Source organism: Triticum dicoccoides, chromosome 2B (genome assembly GCF_002162155.2).
Source record: "Triticum dicoccoides isolate Atlit2015 ecotype Zavitan chromosome 2B, WEW_v2.0, whole genome shotgun sequence".
Classification (NCBI taxonomy): domain Eukaryota; kingdom Viridiplantae; phylum Streptophyta; class Magnoliopsida; order Poales; family Poaceae; genus Triticum; species Triticum dicoccoides.
The window spans coordinates 1674192-1691609 of record NC_041383.1 but is presented as its reverse complement, the minus strand read 5'-3'; the positions used below and the strand labels follow the sequence as shown (position 1 = coordinate 1691609).

General features: G+C 44.9%; 1 protein-coding gene across 2 annotated transcripts; it reads left to right on the top strand.

The window, feature by feature from the left end:
• The first annotated feature begins 1969 nt into the window (after positions 1-1969).
• On the top strand, positions 1970-11592 carry LOC119361636. Of its 2 annotated transcripts, none has more exons than XM_037626772.1 (4): positions 1970-2056; positions 2207-2333; positions 7886-10894; positions 11124-11592. In XM_037626772.1, exons 2-3 carry the CDS (start codon positions 2322-2324, stop codon positions 10874-10876), a joined length of 3003 nt encoding a protein of 1000 aa, XP_037482669.1. In that variant the 5' UTR covers positions 1970-2056; positions 2207-2321; the 3' UTR covers positions 10877-10894; positions 11124-11592. The 2 variants fall into 2 exon arrangements, with proteins under 2 accessions (XP_037482669.1, XP_037482668.1); XM_037626771.1 differs by having other exon boundaries at positions 11084-11592.
• Positions 11593-17418: the final 5826 nt, after the last annotated feature.

Below are 17418 nucleotides of genomic sequence, written 5' to 3'. Positions count from 1 at the left end.
AGTTCATCCATCATGCTTCCGTTAATCAGTTGTATTATCATTACCTGTGCTGTGTAGGCTTGTTTGTTGCAAGATGGAGGTGGCGTCTTGCTGCTGTCGACTTCTTCCGTTGCCACAACGGTTCATGTGTTTGCTTGCCAAGATTGTGCATGGTTCCGTGTTTTCCCAAGAATAAATTGGTGCTGGTTTGATTGGTGTGCGCGTGTGCACCTGCTTAATTATTTTCTGGTGAGGAATGATATATTACTAGTGTGTATCATCTGTGTGTGCTTTGATTTGGTCTGCTGTTACGAGTGTGTCTGTAATAAGGAGGGTTTGATGTGCTGCTTGCCAAACAAAGGATTTGTGTGCGATTGATTGGGACATGTTTCGTGTACGAGTGTGTCTGTAAAGTTGGCGATTGATGTAAGTTCGCTCTATGTAAACCACCAAGAATTTGTTTGTTTGGTTTCATTATTCAGCACCGTCATGTGAATAATAATATGCATGGTCCTGGAGCGGAGCAGATCATGATTAGTTTTGCTTTCAAAAAGCCAAAAAGCCGGCCCCATTAATTCCGAACCCCACAAAAGAAAGCATACATGCAAATATCCAGTGGATTACCCTATTTGTTTCTCTGGCCGTCCGTTCGTCCGTCAATCCGTGTTGCTAATTGCTATTGTGGTTCCTAGCTAAAATACGTTTAGATACATCCATTTTTGCGACAAGTAATTCCGAACAGAGGGAGTAACTGCTATGTTTTTGAAATCGGGAACGAGGGAAATGCATACCGCCCACGGCTCTAGTTTAGTATTTTTATTATTACAAAACACGTATGCACAGCTTAATTACATCGTATCGTTATAGCTGGTGACATACGCCAACTTTACAGTGCTACCAGTACACGAAAGAAGCAATCACAGACATGAAAGGATGGACTGACAAACTTACATCTGCTGGCGTCAGTTGTTGCGCGCCAACAACTTTTTTTTTTTTTTGCGGGGATTGCGCGCCAACAACTTGACGACCAACATATATATACTAGCAGATTTGTAATTTTGTAGCAGGTGAAATTTTGTAATATAGCTGAGCTGGTGAAAACAGATGCATATAAGAAACCTAATGACTAATTTGCAGCAGGGCTTAATTCATCCAAAAGTATATCTCACTGTAATTTTGAACTGCTGGAACATCACCAAGTGCTCCAACAATCCATGCCAACAATGCTCTTGTCCTTATTACCAAACCCTACAGAAAGCGTATCACTCTGGGTAGTTTTCCCCTCAAATCGGAACCCGCCCTGTCCACTTTTTTGCTTTACTCAAAGGAAAAGTAAAAAGGAGGAAGAAGCACTAGCACACAAGGGGACAGTTCCATCTTTAATTTGTTCTTTTCTTAGCTCAAACCGCAAGCAAAGAAGCTGCAACTAGCTAGCTTTGGCAAAAGCGAATTAAGCCAAACATTACATACGTACACAAGCCCCGCACTGCATATACAGCCCTCCAGTATCCCCATTCATTCATTCCTTCATTGCTCCTTCTTCATCTCGCCTGACATCAACATCTACATATAGTTTCTTCCGGCCCGATGGACAAGTGCCTGCCTGCCTGCCTGCAAATTTAGGTTCTTTATATACTTCGAATGCTACATATATATGATCTATTCTTTCTGCTATCAGTAATATATATATATATATCTTATGTTAATTGCTTGAAGCAGTATATTATGTATCGACTGACAATGTTTGTTCGTTCACACACAAATGTAACTAACTAATTCATGTACGTGCTCTTCTGGCAACTTGCTAGTTGCTAGCAGCTAGCAAAATAACTCATCTGGAGGTGCACATCCATGGCGTAGATTGACATCTAGAGCATCTCTCATCAGGCACGCTTGCTCTCCATAATCCCCCCATTCATTCATTCATTGCTCCTCCTCCATACCACCTCACATAAACATCTTTCTTCTTTTGCGACTACTACCTCTTTTGCAGTTAACTGTTATCGACAGATATATACCAATTCTTGTGTTATTCATCATCCGCACACAAGATCGGTGTATTTGCCTGCGGAGTAAGGTACACATGGTTTTAAATATTCTTCTCTAATTGCTAGCTGTTTAGTTTGTTTCCAAAAGAACAAGTGTATTAATTATGCATTGACTGACAATATTCCTTTTTTTCATGCACAAACATAACTAACTCTTAGGCTCTTCTGATGTCCACCAGGTGCTAGCGAAATAAAATAATCGGACATCCATCTGGAGGTGTAGATTGATGATGGGTTAGCCTAACATCTGGAGCTTCGTATCTTTACCGGGTCTTCATTGAAATATTAGTCATCATGCCACGAGAGGTATTTTGAATGCAATTCTTCTTCTTTTTTGTGCGAAATACAAGCATGCAGTTCTCACAATCTAGACTAGCAGTAGTATTTCAGTTCTTGTTGTAGTACACATGGCTCTTGTTCAAAATATAACAAGTAAGCATGCTATATATTTTCACAGAAAAAAGCATGCCTGATATTATTTTTATTGAATACAAAATTATACTTTCAAGACTTACATGTTCATTAACTCGGTCCAAGGATAAAGAAATGGTGGCCACAATCAAACTCACAGACAGACAATCAGTGCACACGCACGCATAGTTGTTCCCTCGTCTCAAGGCAGTGCGGCTGAACGCCTACTTGTGCACATATATAAGCATTATGCCCTAGTACCGATTTATAGCTAGGTACATTCATGATTCATCGTATGGTAGAAGCCACCAGTTCTGGTTGGTTTTAATAGCAAACTGAGTTCGCTAATCATGGAAAGCATTACCTCAGTTTACACATGGCTCATTCTTTACTTGACCTAGCAATCTACACTGCACTTTTGTAATTGCTGCAACTAGAATGCATCACGACCAAAAATTTGTTGGCAACGTTTTAGAATAAATCAACTCATAGGAGTTGCATATAAGGAAAAGGAACATTACCTTGTGAAGGACTGAAACTATAACAGCTTCTTATCACAAGGAATACAAAAACCCTCCTTTACCCTAAGGAGAAGGAGGAGGAAGGAGAAAGGAGAAAGGAGAAGGAGGAGGAAGAAAAGAAACAAACAATTCCATCTTTGTTCTTTACTTTGCTGCAACCCCAAGCAAAGAATTGATCAGCCATGGATATGGATGGATGCTTTGGCAAAAGCAAAGCCAACCACAAGCCCTGCACCGCATGCCAGAACTAGTCAGACACATTTGCTCTCCAATATCCCCATTCATTCGTTCACTGCTCGTCCTCCTTATCACCTGACATCAACATCTTTCTTCTGGCCCAGCGAAGCAGTGTCTGCCTGCAAATTTAGGATCAATACAGTTACACATACACTAGAGTATCTTGTAACGGGGAGAGCATGTAATTTTCTTTTTTGATCCAATGGAGAGAGAGAGAGAGAGAGAGAGAGAGAGAGAGAGAGCATATAAATGCAAGGCAATGCACCCATGCAAAAATGCCCTATATATAGTAGTCATTAATCCTGCCATTTTAAATTTCTAAGATATGCTAGCTACAGTACGTCAAAATTTAAGGGGCCACTCCAAATTTGAGGGGCGGCATGATTATGTTGTTGAAATCCTTTCAACATTCTGGTTGATAGCTGCTAGCAACAGGGGATAGGATCCCATTTCTCTGTCGCCTCCTACGTACTAATCAACTACCCTCGATGCCGATGGTGATACACCGCAGCTCACGTGAAAGGAGACCTGGCCGGAAGCCCGGTACACAAGCAATCTGGCGGGCGCTTTTGTAGACCCGAAACCCCGCACGCCCGGGAGGGACCCGTCAGGGCACGCAGCGGCTATGGGTTGACCTAGGTCGATCTGGTCCCCCCTAGGACCTCGTGGATCACTGCCCTCCTTCACAAAGAACGAATGAAGAACGAGAAAGAAGAAGAACAAGGAAGAGAGATAAAAAGTAGATGAACACGAAAAAGTAGTAGATTGATTTATTCGATTGTTTCTTGTTCAATCGGCCGTCACCTCTTGTCTATTTGAGGCGGCCGGACTTCCCATACAATAAAAGATGTTCATGTCGAGAATACGTAACATTTTCATATAGATCACTTCTTCATTTGAGGACATCTTAATTGGGTTTTTGACCATGGCAAAATCTGGTGTCAACACATACCTCCCTGTTTTTCGGCAAAGCTTGTGTACCGAAAAATAACTTGCACAGAGTTTATTCTAAGCACGATGTCAACACTCCATCAGCCATTTTTCTTATTCTTTAGGATGACAGATATATATATCATCCATCTATACTCTTAGGGCGATAATTGTGTATCGGTCATTAGCAAAAAAAGTGAAGCTAAGCGAATGTATGATGATGTGGTAATACCCTTGCATGATGTAAGAAATTATATTGCATCCATGGATCAAAATAAGCCCATGGAGGGTAACCGATCATGTCTGGGGATGAATTCCATGGCAAAGATATCAATGACATGTTTGACGAATATGGATGATGTGCTAATCGAAGATTTTGATAAGGTGATGGAAACCTTTGGTTGAATTTTTTACTGCTTTCATTCTTCTCTTTCTTCGTTTTTGTTGTACTTGTTGCAACAGAAGCTTGCACATCATTTTTGTTTTAATTACCCCCTTTGGGAACCCACGCCATGTTCTTCTTTTTCAGCTCTTGTGCACCGAGCTTTTGTAATTCCCTCTTTTGCCAATATGATAAGCCGAGTGGGCACCTCAGCTGTGATTCTATTTCGATCAATGGTAATTCTTTTTTGGTCTTGTGCACTCTCAACTTCTTTTCTTCATAGTTGGCACTTGATCGACTCATGTCATTGTCTCTAGTAGCCAATGTCAACACTTTAATTGGCTCCTTTTCATTTGAGATCAAATCTGAAGTAGCGCCCTTACGACCATCTCCTTTCACGCGGTAAACTTGTTTGACCACCTCTTTCTTCTCCCTTGAGCTCTGGACCAATTCTTTGTAATTGAAATGGTCTTTGACATGTGATTGTTCAAATGTTGATCTTTTTGGAGCTGCATAATATTGGTGAGATGGTCTAAAATAAAATGGAGAATGTGCCATTGTATCATACATGTACCACGATTGATATCGATCTACATAAGCGTAGGGAGGCATCCACATCATTGTTATTGGCGTCCCAAAATAAGGATATGAATCTGTTGCATTAAAATTCTCACTTTTCCAATACTGGTCCTCATATTCGCGCCATGGGGGTGATCTTGGTTTCTTCGCATGATTTGGTCGATAAGCATTCTTCTCTTCAGTCTTCTTTTTATATTTATCCAATAATTCAGCGAAGGTGATTTTTTATCTCTTATATTTGCGCTTATTTCGGCCTTCCTTTTCTTTTGGTTTGCTTTCATTGATCATTGGATTTACTTGCTGCCCCTCAGGCCTTGGCGTCTTCATTGTAGCTCTGATGAAATTCTTGCCCTCAAGATTATATTTATTGTGCTCTGCCATAACTTCTTTACTTCAAAGCTTGATCCCGTCACTTGTAGTTTTTACCTTCTCTTTAAATTGATCGGCTTGAAGCAACTGATGCAAAAAGTTTTTGCCATCAGGACCAATCGGAATAGACTGGTCATTCTTTGGTCTTTCAACAAATTTCAGTTGTCTTTTATCAATGGCCTATTTAACTATTTTATGAAACATACAGCAATCCTCGAAATTATGTTTGAAATACTGATGCAACCTACAACACGTTTGTCCTTGGATTGATGACTTGACATGGTGATCAAGAATTCTAATGTAATTATTTTTCAGCAACAACTCAAATATTTGATCATACACATGCTTAAATTGAAGCTATTTTTTTTATTTTCTAGTTGATCTGGGTTGTGAGATCGGCTTTGGAACTAAGCACTTGAATGGTTCAGATTTGACATCATTTCATTCGACTATGAATTTTCTTTCACATTCTTTTCGCCAAGACATTGGATAAGATATTATACTAGCGTCGATATTCTCAATAAAATTTAACCTTGGTTTTAAATTTTTGAAACAAAGATAGTTACAATATACATGTCTCAATTGAGACCAAGTGTAAGCCAAGTAAGAAATAGGAAAAACTAAACAATTAGATATGAACTTCAGAGAAAGCAACGGGGAAAACTGTGGCTGCAATAATAAGTCACTATCGGTCTTTATAAATGGCGCAATGGGTTGATCGATATGCTCTATAACAATTTTATTGCTACCAAGTACATTACCCTTCTTCATTGGGCTTTCAAAGTTACATATGAGAATATGTCTAATAGATGCATCTAGGGCTGGAAAAAAAGCTCGAAGCTCGCGAGCTAAATGAGTAGCTCGTGACTCCGCTTGAATCGACTTGAACTCGAAGAATAACGAGTCGAGCCAAGCTTTAGTTTAAGATCGTTTATAGAGCGAGTTAAACGAGCCAATCTCACGAGTACTCATGTAACTCGTTAGGCTCGGTACAAAAGATCGGCCAAGCACCCTGCGCCCCAGGCACACAACACAACGCCTAGATGTTCAAGGAAATTACAATTATTTAGTCATGTAAATGTTACTAACTTGATGATCATTATTGTCATGTACAATTAGTTGTGGTCAATGGTCTTGTACATGGTACTTACTTGATGGTACTGACAATTGTAAGTTAAGCTGGTACATTCTTACACTTGTTTGTGACATTGTACATGTTTAATATGTACTCCTCTGTAAACTAATATAAGAGCGTTTAGATCATTAAAATAGTGATCTAAATCTAAAAATAGGTAAATTACTCACATCATGTTTTCACCCGGATCTGTCCCAAGTAATCCAGCCGCCTAGATCCGGTGACCATCCACAATAGCACTACCGGCGCTCGTCACCGTCTCTGACCCAAACCAATCCGGAGACAAAGCCACCAGATCGCCGGCGCAGATTCGCCTTGGACAGGGACAACACCATGCTATGCCGCTGCGGCCAGCCCGAGCTTCACCTGTCGCCACCTTTCAGGGCCGCCGCCCCGGGATCCAGGCCGAACGTCGCCTCTGCCACCGGCCACGTTCCGCCGCCGCCGGATCGAAGAGCCGCCGGCCACCGCGGCAATGGCTGTCGTGACCACGCGGACGCGCCCAGCGGCCCGAACCACCCGAACTCCCACGTCGCCTGCAGCTCCGCCGCCTCCGCCCACCACCACGCGGCCGCCTTGCGTCATCTCGCCGGAGGCAAGTCGCGGCGACCCAGATCCGGGAGAGGCGCCCCGGCACCGATGGGTGACCTGCCTCACCCGATCCGGATGCGGGATGGAAGTGGACCTCCGCCGCCGCCGTCGGCCGGCCGGGGCTTTGCCCGGCAGTTTCCTCCAGCGGTGGAGATTGCCTGGCAGCGGCGCGGTTGAGATCTCCGGCTGAGTCGCCCTAGCAGGGGGTGACGCAGGGGTCTCAGGTGCAATAAAAGTGTGTATCTACCGATTTGCCAGAATACTTCTTCGGTAGAAAAACGCTAGCTAGCTAGGCACCCCACGCCCACGGACACATAAACACTGAAATTGTATGGACGTGGCTTGCTGGGAGCGCGTATGTATGCTGACTGAGACTGACGGCCATGTATATATGCAGGTTAATTAATTATTCTTGATTCTGAGGATAACAAGAAAAAAAAATAGCTAGGTGGCCCTTTTGCATATATATATATACACGTTACTACTCCCTCCGTTCCTAAATATTTGTCTTTCTAGAGATTTCAACAAGTGACTACATACAGGGCAAATTTAAGTGAATCTACACTCTAAAATAAGTCTACATACATCCGTATGTTGCGTTCATTTGAAATGCCTAGAAAGACAAATATTTCGGAACAGAGGGAGTAGATGAAAACTGCTAAAGTGACTGACCTTAACTAATTGGCATCAACTAATTATGCAGAGGATTAATGCAGACACCATCGAAATAGCCGTGGGAAAGATAGTCCCTTATCTAGAGGATACAAGCAGTACTGCACACAAGGCCATCTATTTTGATGGATGTGAAGGGCTGGCTGCTTCGGCGGTGCTTAGAGCCATAGCTGAACACCCTCCACCATCTCTGTTGAAGAAATTCGACAAGATCATTCACATCGACTGCTCTAGGTGGAAAAGTAGAAGAGCACTCCAGAAGACAATCGCACAAGAACTGAAGCTTCCTCGGCGGGTAATGGATATTTTTGATGGGCAAGATGAAGAAGATGATTTCAGAGGGGTAGATGAAACCTCCAGAGCTGAGATTGGAGTCATTGGGAGGGAGATTCATCGAGCCCTACAAGAACACATATGCTTAGTGGTCTTCCATAATGGCAGCAACAACATGGTTGAATTGACTAATTTTGGCATTCCTCCACCACAAATGTTCGATGTTAAGACATTATGGTCCTTTCGAGGGAGGCTTCGGCTCAACCCAGAACTTAGAAAGAAGGTGGATAATTCACATCTTATCCTTTACGATGTGTGGAGCACTTATGGGTGGAATTATTTGCTGAAAGATGAGGCTAGAGAAATTGCTGGGTACACGGATAATCTTGGTGAAGCGGTTGAACAGTGTTGCTTGTATCTGCTGTCATTAAATTCTCAAGGAGGCAATATATTGGACTACAACTGGGCCACCCATGCTTCTAGCTACTGGGTCTGTGATGGGATTATACAAGGAGGCCATGGTGACGAAGCATGGGAGGCTGCAGCTGCTCTGCATCAACACATAAATATAGAGGATTATTCGTCTAATGCACTGCCCTCTTTTGGTCATGAACTCAAGACTCCTCCTAAACGGTGGATATTTTCCAAAGAGAGCTCTGTTGTGCATCCAGAGTCAACGTCGTTTTTCCTTGCTGCAGTCACAAGTGGATCCGATCCTACATTAAGACTCTTACCCGATGACATGTTTCATCAATCGGACAAACTTCGGGTGCTCAAGTTATGCCGCTGCTCCTTCAACTTTTCTTCACCTCCTTTTTGTTGTTGCCACAACTTAAGGTTACTTGGATTAGATGGCTGCAAGGATCAGCGAGCAGAAGAAGATGAGAAGCAAGATAGACCAACAATGGAATTTTTTCAGAGCCTATGGGTACTAGACATATGCCACACAGATTGGGAGTTGGACTTGTCAGCAGACATAATAGAACAGATGGCTGCAAACATTAGGGAGGTACATATAAAGAAAGGAAGGATTTGGTGCCACAGTTTTGCATGGCGACAATTGCATAACCTTCACAAGCTTCGAGTAATTGAGCCTACAAGCCCTTGGCAGACAGGCGAAATGGATGAACTCACAGACATGGTTAAGTTGGAGTTCCTTGACTTGACTGGGGATAGTACAATTCAAGTTTTGCCAAGTATGTCAGGGGCAACTAGTCTCAAGATTTTAGTTCTTGATGGTTGTGTTGGATTGGAACATGTTGGCCCTGAAGGACTGCCACCCTCACTTGAATCCTTCAGCTTGGATGCACGTGCCAGAGAGGGTCATAAAAAGGAGGCCAAAATCACCCGTATCTCGTTGGCTGGTTGCGCAAGATTGTTGAACTTCAGATTGTGTGGATCACTTCCAAATCTTGAGGACATAGATCTATCATGCACATTGGTAAAAACACTAGACCTGGAAGATCAGGTGGTGCAGGCTCGAAGACTCCAAAAAATTATTCTATTGGGATGTATGCAGCTCCTTTCCATTCTATGGCCAGAAAATGGGATGCCAAAAGATACAGTTTTAAGTATTGATTCTTCAGTCTGCCATGTCCAAGCAGAACCTCATCAAGCATATGCTACTATAGTGGACATAAGGTTTCTTCAGACCTTGGTATTAGAGAGTAATGTTGACTTCTGTTGGAAGAGTGCAAGTTTCCATTTGAAGCTATGTGTCCCTTGTAGCAACAAAGTTGAGGGGCAAAGAAACAAGGAGAATACTGCCACTGGTAGTATTGGGCAGATAATGGGTCCTCCTCGACCAAAGTCAATAATACCCGGTGCTTACATCACGTACATGGATGTCGCTGCTGACAACATGATTGTTGATGATGGCTATAATAGTGCACTGCAGTTTCAGCCGTTGGGCTCCCATGTGGAGATTGGTGATGGAATTAGTTTCACTAGAATGGAGAGCACACGAGCAATGAAGGCTACCATCTTTGTGATGAACAAGGCGGAGTCGTTGCATGCGCACAACAATTCTTTCATTAATACTGTCATCCCTGAACATATGATGTCCACAGAAAATGAGCAACTTCTATGGAGTCATCTGAAATCTTGTCACGTGGTGAGATGCCCAAAGATGCATACGGTCTTCAATATTGATCAGGGGTATTACTACTTTGAAGAACTGGTGAACTTTTTGGCAGCAGATCTCCTGATGACCCATTGCATTTGGAGCAAAGAAATCACGCATGATTTTCAAGACGGTCGTTCCTTTGCGAAACTGCAGAGCATACACCTGTTCTCCTGCCCGAGGCTCACATTTGTCCTCCAGTGGTACAGGTTATACATCTTGAGTAGCTTGGAGACCCTCCACATCACCTTCTGTGGTGATCTAAGGCAGGTGTTCCCCGTGGAGCCAGAGATTCTGAAAAGAATAGCTACAAGCCACCATGAAGGTCTACTGGTATTCCCAAACCTGAAGCATGTCTACTTGCATCAGCTCTTCAAGCTGCAACATATATGTGAAGCCAAGATGTTTGCTCCCAAGATGGAGACCATCAGGGTCAGGGGATGCTGGGGTTTGAGGCGGCTCCCGGCTGTCGGCCGAGACAGCCGTCCAGTTGTGGACTGCGAGAAGGACTGGTGGGAAAAGCTGGAGTGGGACGGGCTAGAGGCTGGCCATGACCCTTCGCTCTTTGAGCCACGTCACTCGGCGTACTACAAGAAGCCCCTGCCTAGAGGATCAGTTCTCTGGTGAGCTGAACAAGCTGTTCAGGTACACATCCGCAAGTCTTTCCTTTGTTTCTATATATCTTTTCTAGTTCATGTGCCGTATTTGGTAACAATTGTAGATAGGTGCATTTGTGCTATGTAATATCTGAAGAAGCGCGAATATATATAATACGTACACATGTATGTGTATGTGTATGTGTATGTTTGATCTACTCCTTTATGCATTTCACAGTGATGGAACCATTTGTTTGGGCCTTCACTGTGCTGTGTAGGCTTGATTGATGGATGGCGGCAGAGCCTATGACGACGGCCCGGCGTCTCGCTACTTTCCACCGTTTCCACCGTGCAAGCCAAATCGGATGTGTTGCTTCCCGGGAGGTGGTTGTGTTGTGCCTGTGTTTCCTTGCTGAAGAATAAAGTGGTGCTGTCTTGCTTGCTTGATGCTGCACCTTGCATGCATGCTTAGTCGATCGTTTTGTGTGTGTCTCCGTTCTCAAGACTTATGTATCATTGTTTTGTTGGTGTGGTTTGTTTTCTGCTCATGTGTGTGCTGCCTGAGTATGCCGCTCAGATCCGAGTTTGCAATGTGTGTTGTCATTCGATCAGATTCAGTACATCAGCATGCATGTGTACGTATGCTGGACTGAGAATGCCAAAAGATCTTGGTGTGATGTACTACATGCCAAAAGAACTGAGTACGTATTTATTTATTTGGTTCCATTACCTAGAGATTGGTCTCAATCTCCTTTCCTTGCAATCGATCGCCGTCTTCCTATTTTCACAGATAATCTGCATCTTTCATAATCCTGATCGCTGTACCGGATCGCTAGCCTAGCTCCTCCTTAACCTGATCGCTAGGGCCTAGTATGCATCTCCTGCTCCTGTTATCAATGATCCAATATTGGGTTGGGTCTCCATAGTACCCATAAGCGGTTGATAATTGATCAATATTATATGAGATTCGTCTTTTTGTGTGTTCGATGTGATAAGCGGTAAGATTTTATTGAGTTAATTTGTCCAGTAGATTTGTAACTCCGTACTAGTTTTTGAATTATATTTTTTTCCTCAAATTTCATCACTTTTATCTCATCCAAAAAATTATGCATCTAGAAATATTAGAAGAAAAAAATGAAGGTAGTATGTATAAATTATACGAATATCCTTTTAGATGCATTTTAGTGTTTTTTTTTTGTAACATTTCATTTAAACATAACACACACATTAATTATTATTTTTATATATATATTACAGGGCCAGGGTTATAGTTTCGCCCTGGGCCCCCGGAATCTCAGGACCTGCCCTGCCTGAGATATGGGAAGACACACTTGAGCAGGTCGACATTTTCGTCATGGGCATCGGCAGCAGCGGTACCATCACCGAAGTCGGCAAGTATCTCAAGGAGAAGAACCCCAATCGCATGTGTGCAATCGAGTATGTCAGCCTGTGTGCTCTTCCCTTCTGTTAGGATTAATTAACACTAGAAGCAGTCGCATGTGTTGTTGCGCGGTTTTGTTTCTAGTGCTTTTCCATTGGCCATCCACAAGATCAAAAAGAGTTAGCGTGCTTTGTTAGTCATTGAACTGTTACAATGACTAGTAGGATACCCGTGCGATGCTACGGGCCACAATGCATATAAATGAAACAAACAAATGATTAAGATCGTCTCTAAAGTCGAGGCTCATTTCACTATCGTACGTCTATGTGTGTTCAGACAGCAAACTGGCGCCCAGACTCCCCAAAATCCAACTATCTGGACAATCCAAACTCCTCCAAATCCAGCTCATATGTTCTGGAGAAATGTGGTTAACTGGACAATCCGTCACATTATCTCCAACACGCGGTATCACAAAAACCGCACCTCACGTTGCACCCTTTCATTTCCGTGTCAGACCCTCTTTTTTAGATAAAAGGCCAGAGCCCGACTTTATAAATAAAGCCACCAGGCAGAGTTAATACAGACCCAATAGACCAACACGAGAACAGGCAAAGTATCAACCCAGACAAAACGAGAGAATAGTCTAAGTACATGGCTCCCAGGCCAGTACACGGCTCGCGGGCCGGAGATAGAGAGATAACGAAAGCCGACCACCAGCGACTAAGTGCCTGCTTGAACTGGGGAGATGGAGATAGCAGAATTTCGGATCTTGGCCAACATGGCGTCGAGGGTGTCCCTGTCTTCCTCCTTAGCCAATGATCTCCACTGCTGCAGGAATATACAGGTCTTAAATAAGCAATCAGCAGGCTTAGCAGGGAAAACATGTTCGATGGTAAATTTATTCCTTGTCGTCCAAAGGGACCAGCACATGGCTGCGAAGCCCACCCAAAACAATCTCCTCTGGGCCCCAACCAAAGAGTTAACCAAGATGCGCAGGTCAGAAAAGGAGGTCGGAGCCCAGGAAAGACGCAACCAGGATCTGACACAACACCAAAACAGATTAGCCAACACATAATTGAAGAAGATATGTGACGTGTCTTCTCTCATACCATATAAAGCACACCTATCAGATCTCGGGCCATTACGCTTTCGAATTTGGTCACCCGTCGGCAGACGCCCACGAGAGGCTTGCCAGAGGAAAACCTTGACCTTAGGAGGGATACGAGCCCTCCAGATCCAATTGAATTTGGAGGTGGTGGACCCAGCAATGAGCTTACCATAAAGGGATTTAACCGAGAAGCGAGCAGAGGGGGGGTGAGGCCAGACAACCATGTCTTCCTCCTCCGAGAGCGAAGGGAAGAAAGCAACAAGACGCTGCCAGTCTTCCAACTCTGCAGGAGAGAGAGAACGACGCAGACGCAGGTCCCAATTATTCGACGCGAGCTCAGAGATTGAGATCTCAGGGTCCGGGCAGTAAGAAAAAAGAACAAGAAAGGCAGTCGCCAGCGAAGAAGAGCCACACCACCAATCTAGCCAAAACCTGGTGGACCTACCATTGTGAACAACGAATTTGACGAGGCCTTGAAAGATTGGCCTGAGCTTAACAAGATTTCTCCAGAATTGAGATGCCCCCGAGGCCCGAGCAAACATTGGGCTAGAAGAGGGGAAGTACTTTGCTTTGAGAATGTTGAACCAGAGGGGCTTATCCTGGGGAATGGTCATGATCTTCCACCACCATTTGATAATCAGACATTTGTTCATAACAAGAGTGTTAATAATGCCCAGCCCCCCAAGGCTTTTTGGCTTACAAATATGGTCCCATTTGACCAAGCAATATTTGCGCTTGTTATCAGCTGCATTCCAATAAAAGGCACCTCTATGTTTATCAAAGCCAGCATGGGTTCCCATAGATAGAAGGTAAAAGCCCATCAAGAACATGGGTAGAGATGAGAGGCACACATTAATCAAGGCCACTTTACCCGCCTGAGTGTTGTATCTGCCCCTCCAGGGCATTACATGATTACCCACCTTGGCCACCGTAGGGGCAAAATATTTAGCAAGGAGCTTGCCAGAGGTGATAGGTAAACCCAAATACTTAATAGGGAACGAGCCAAGAGAGCAGTTCAAGAGGCGGTCCACCCGTAAGGCCTCGGTACCCGGCACACCAGTGACAATAACTTCACTTTTGGAGAAGTTGATCTTAAGACCCGAGAGAGCTTTGAAGCAAAGGAGCAGAAATTTGAGATGGGCAATGCAGTGGTCATTCAGTTCCACCAGAATAATAGTATCGTCTGCATACTGGAGGTGAGTAATACCCTCCGGAATGAGGTGTGAGCTAACAGGAGAGATATGGCCGGCCTCTGCGGCCCTAGATAGGATATTAGAAAGAGCGTCCGCCACAAAGTTAAAGAGGATGGGCGAGACCGGGTCGCCTTGCCGGAGGCCTCTAGAGTTCTTAAAGAAATTACTAACTTTACCATTGACATTAATGGAAGTGTGGCCCCCCATGACCAACTGCATAATACGGTGAACCACCCCACTATCAAAGCCTTTAGCCAGTAATACTAGTTTAAGGAAGCCCCAACTCACCGAATCATAGGCCTTTTCAAAATCCAATTTTAAAATAACAGCCTTGTTGCCTGATTTATGGATGTCATGGATAATTTCATGCAGGCACAGGACCCCATCCAGGATGAAGCGACCCTTGACAAAAGCCGACTGAGTAGGGGAGAGGGTCCGATGAGCCACCGGGGTAAGGCGAGTGGCCAGACACTTGGCAGGGAATTTAGCGAAGTTATTAATCAGCGCAATAGGTCTAAACTGAGAAATGAGTTCGGCACCCTTAATTTTAGGGATCAGGGAAATGACCGTATAGTTGAGCCTGGATATATCTACTATCCCCAGACAGTAGCCTTGAATGACTGCACATATAAGCTCTTTAAGAATAGTCCAGAATTTTTTAAAGAAGGGGATAGAAAAGCCGTCCGGGCCCGAGGCAGAGTTAGGGTTCGATTTAGAGATCGAAGAGAAGATCTCCTCTTCAGAGTAAGGAATCATCAGATCAGTATTTTCTTCCGAGGAAACCAAGACCCCCTGGTCCCAGAAATTAGAAGATAACCTGAACCCCTAGTCAGGTTTGGCAGAGAGGAGAGAGGAAAAAAATGCCACAGCATGGTTTAGGATGGCGCCTTGGTCAGAAGACCGCACCCTGTCAATAATCAGGCTATCAATAAGACATCTACGCAGCCTCCCATTCGCAATAGCAAAAAATTAAGCAGTGGGGGAATCACCTTTAAGCATCCAATTAATCGAGCCCCTCTAGCGCCAATAAATCTCATTAAGGCGGTGAATCTGCACCAGAGAGCGTTCAAGGGAGAAGCGAAGGGTCCAGTCAGAATCGGAAAGGCCAGAGACGTCAGCCTGAGAGTCAGGGGCCTCAATCTGGGCCAGGAGAAGGGCCTTCTCTCTACGGTCCTGGGCCGAGTGATTACGGGACCAACCACGGAGGAATTTACGCATCAGGGCCGAGCAATTATGCCAATCATCTAAGGGCCCAAAGGAACGATGAGGCGCCGAAAGGAGGTCGCTAAAGCCATCAATAAGGAGCCAAGACGCGTCAAACTGAAACCTAGGGGAGGAGACGGGTCGAATCCCAGCATCAAGGATTAGAGGGGCATGATCCGAGCCCACAATCGCCTTAGATTTAAGCGTAGCTCGCGGGAAGAGCGAGTCCCAATTCGAGCATACAATGGAGCGTATAGGGGAAACTTGATGGTTAGTCCAAGTATATCTAGAGCCCACCCTAGGGATCTCACGAAGGGCGCAGGAGCTGATGAACTCGTTAAAAGCGTCAGCCAACGTCCAAGAAAAGATGTTATTGTTCTTATCCGCAGGAGAGCGAAGCAAGTTAAAATCGCCTCCGATCACAAGTGGGAGGGTGCAAGCTTCGACTTTGTTCGAGATTTCGTCCAGGAAGATAGGGGAGAGGGAGTGATCCGCCGGGCCATATACAACCATAAATTCCCAAAGTGAAATGAGCTGCGGTGAAAAAGCACGGAGCTGGCCCAGAAGATACCATGATCAAAGGTGACAAAATCAAAAACATCGCGTTTCGACCCTAACAGAATACCACCCGAGTGGCCAGAAGAGGGAAGGAAATTCCAATCAAAATGATCGGCCCCCGCAATAGAAGAAAGCTCATGGGGAGAGAAGGAGGGTTTGAAACTTTCGACTAAGCCAATCAAGTCAATATTATCACCCCTGACAATATCTTTAATTTGGTCCCGACGCCCCCGAGCGCCGAAACCTCTGATATTCCAGAAAAGGGCTTTCATTTGAAAGAGAGATTTTTAATGCGCAGACTCGACCTGCAGGGTGCCAAGCAGGATTTAGCACGTTTAGAAACACCCTTCTTCATAGAAGTCCGAGGAACAACACCGCTAGCAGAGCCCCCCTCCTCCGGAACCCCAGCAGCCACAACTGAGGGGGCAGGAGGAGTCGTGGCGGCCTCTTTAGCCTTGGCCAAAGCCGCCTGGGCCACCTCATTGGCCCTAATAAGAGCAATCAGAGAAGAAGGAGATCCAAAATTATGATCAAGAGAGATGCCAGAATCCGCGAGAACCTTAGTCAAGTGCTCATCCGAGTAAGAAGGTAGAACAAGCCTAGTGGGGGAAGAGGTACTATGAACCAACGGAGAGGGGGAGGGAGAAGTACCTGAAGCAGGAAGATCACGAGCCGCAGCACGCCTAGCCGCCTTGTCAACCACCCGCAGCCCACTATCGCGGATCCGACCACTTTTGCGCGCCGTAGAGGAGGGGCAATGGATCGGAGAAGCTCGAGCCTCCACCAGAGACGCCTGGCCCGCCACGTCGCCCATATCACCATCAAGACGGCGACATAGGCCCGCCGCCGACAGCTTGGTCCTAGAGGAAGCCCGACTGCGAGCAGAGAACTTGCGAACCGAGGACTTGCGCTTGGGAAGAGAGCCCGTCGCAATGCAGCGCGGGGAAGCAGGAAGATCTTCAATGCCCGAGAGCGACGGAGAGCCCGGCCGGGCCGGCAAGTTGGAGCACACCCCTGACACAGGAGTACCGGTAGGAGGGGCAATCGAGGCAGCCTCAGCAGAAACATGCACATCCATCTGGTCCTTTCCTCCTTCCTTGGTCTTCGGGGCACTATCCTTGAAAAGCTCG